The sequence below is a fragment of the Arachis hypogaea genome, chromosome 1, assembly GCF_003086295.3.
Source record: "Arachis hypogaea cultivar Tifrunner chromosome 1, arahy.Tifrunner.gnm2.J5K5, whole genome shotgun sequence".
NCBI classification, from domain to species: Eukaryota; Viridiplantae; Streptophyta; class Magnoliopsida; order Fabales; family Fabaceae; genus Arachis; species Arachis hypogaea.
This window is the reverse complement of record NC_092036.1, coordinates 16091478-16092647: the sequence shown is the minus strand read 5'-3', so window position 1 is coordinate 16092647 and position 1170 is coordinate 16091478. Positions and strand designations below refer to the sequence as shown.

At 43.8% G+C, this 1170-nt stretch overlaps 1 protein-coding gene across 1 annotated transcript; it reads right to left on the bottom strand.

The window, feature by feature from the left end:
• Positions 1 to 341: 341 nt before the first annotated feature.
• Positions 342 to 941, bottom strand: LOC112698182 (uncharacterized). The gene is made up of 2 exons (XM_025751559.1): positions 732 to 941; positions 342 to 680 (listed from the first exon to the last, which is right to left on the bottom strand). The coding sequence occupies exons 1-2, from the start codon at positions 939 to 941 to the stop codon at positions 342 to 344; spliced, it is 549 nt and encodes a 182-aa protein (XP_025607344.1).
• Positions 942 to 1170: the final 229 nt, after the last annotated feature.

The following is a 1170-nucleotide window of genomic DNA, read 5'->3' as shown; positions in this document are numbered from 1 at the left end:
CCGCTTTCTTCCTTCTCGTCTTCAGCCATTGCACTATTTTGCAAGCAATGAGAGCCCCATCATGTATCTTCCGACCCTTCATAAAGGCACTCTGCGTCCCTCCACTAGACCTGGCATGACTGTTCTCATCCTCCTGACCATCACTTTTGAAATCACTTTGTAGACGCAACCTACCATACTGATCGACCGGAGGTCCTTAATCTCCTTGGCTCCTGTGTACTTAGGAGCAAGGGCGACCCAGGTAATATTGGCATCACAAGGCAGGCTTGAAGATCTAAAGAAATCCATAACCGCTTTGGTAAACTCTGTACCAATCTCACCCCAGCACTTCTTAATAAAATTCATGTTGTACCATCACTTCCTGGTGCTTTGGATGACTCACAATCCCAAACAGCCTCTCGAATCTCCTCCGATGTCGGTAATCTCTCTAACTCTATGGATTTCTCTTCATCAATCCTTTTTACCAGTCCGTCCCTAAATCCCACCACCGGTGATCTCTCCTGGTGGTACAAGTCTTTATAAAAATCTCTGATAGCAATCTTGATCCGAGCTTGATTTCTTATCAACCTTCCGTTGATCATTAGGGCATCAATTCTATTGTTCCTCCTTCTTGCCGACGCCAAGTTATGGAAGTACCTAGTGTTTTTATCCATATCCTTTGCATGCTTGGAGCGCAATATCTGCTTCCAGTGTATTTTCTTTCTCACATACCACTACTTACAACAACTTACTATAGCCTTCCTTCTAGCCTCCGTTGTATCATCATAAACTCCATTTCCTGCCAACTCATCTATCTTCCTGATCTCCTCCTCGAATTGAAGAATTTTTTTATCCATGTCACCAAATTTGTCCTTATGCCATTTTCCCAAAGGCACCATAAGAGCCTTCAGCTTATCCGTGAATTGCACTTCACCAAGGTTCCTCCATTCCTCTCTGACCATGCTTAGGAAGCATTCATGTGTGAACCAGGAATCTAAACTTCGAAAAGGATGCGGTCCACCTTTGCACATCGTATTCTGAACTATAATTGGACAGTGATCTGATAGACCTCTTGGCCCCCTTTTAACCGAACCTCTGGAAACTCCTCTGTCCATTCAATACTGACTAGAACTCTATCAATACAACTGCATGAGCGGCCTCTAAACCATGTATATTTGCGATCAGTCAAAG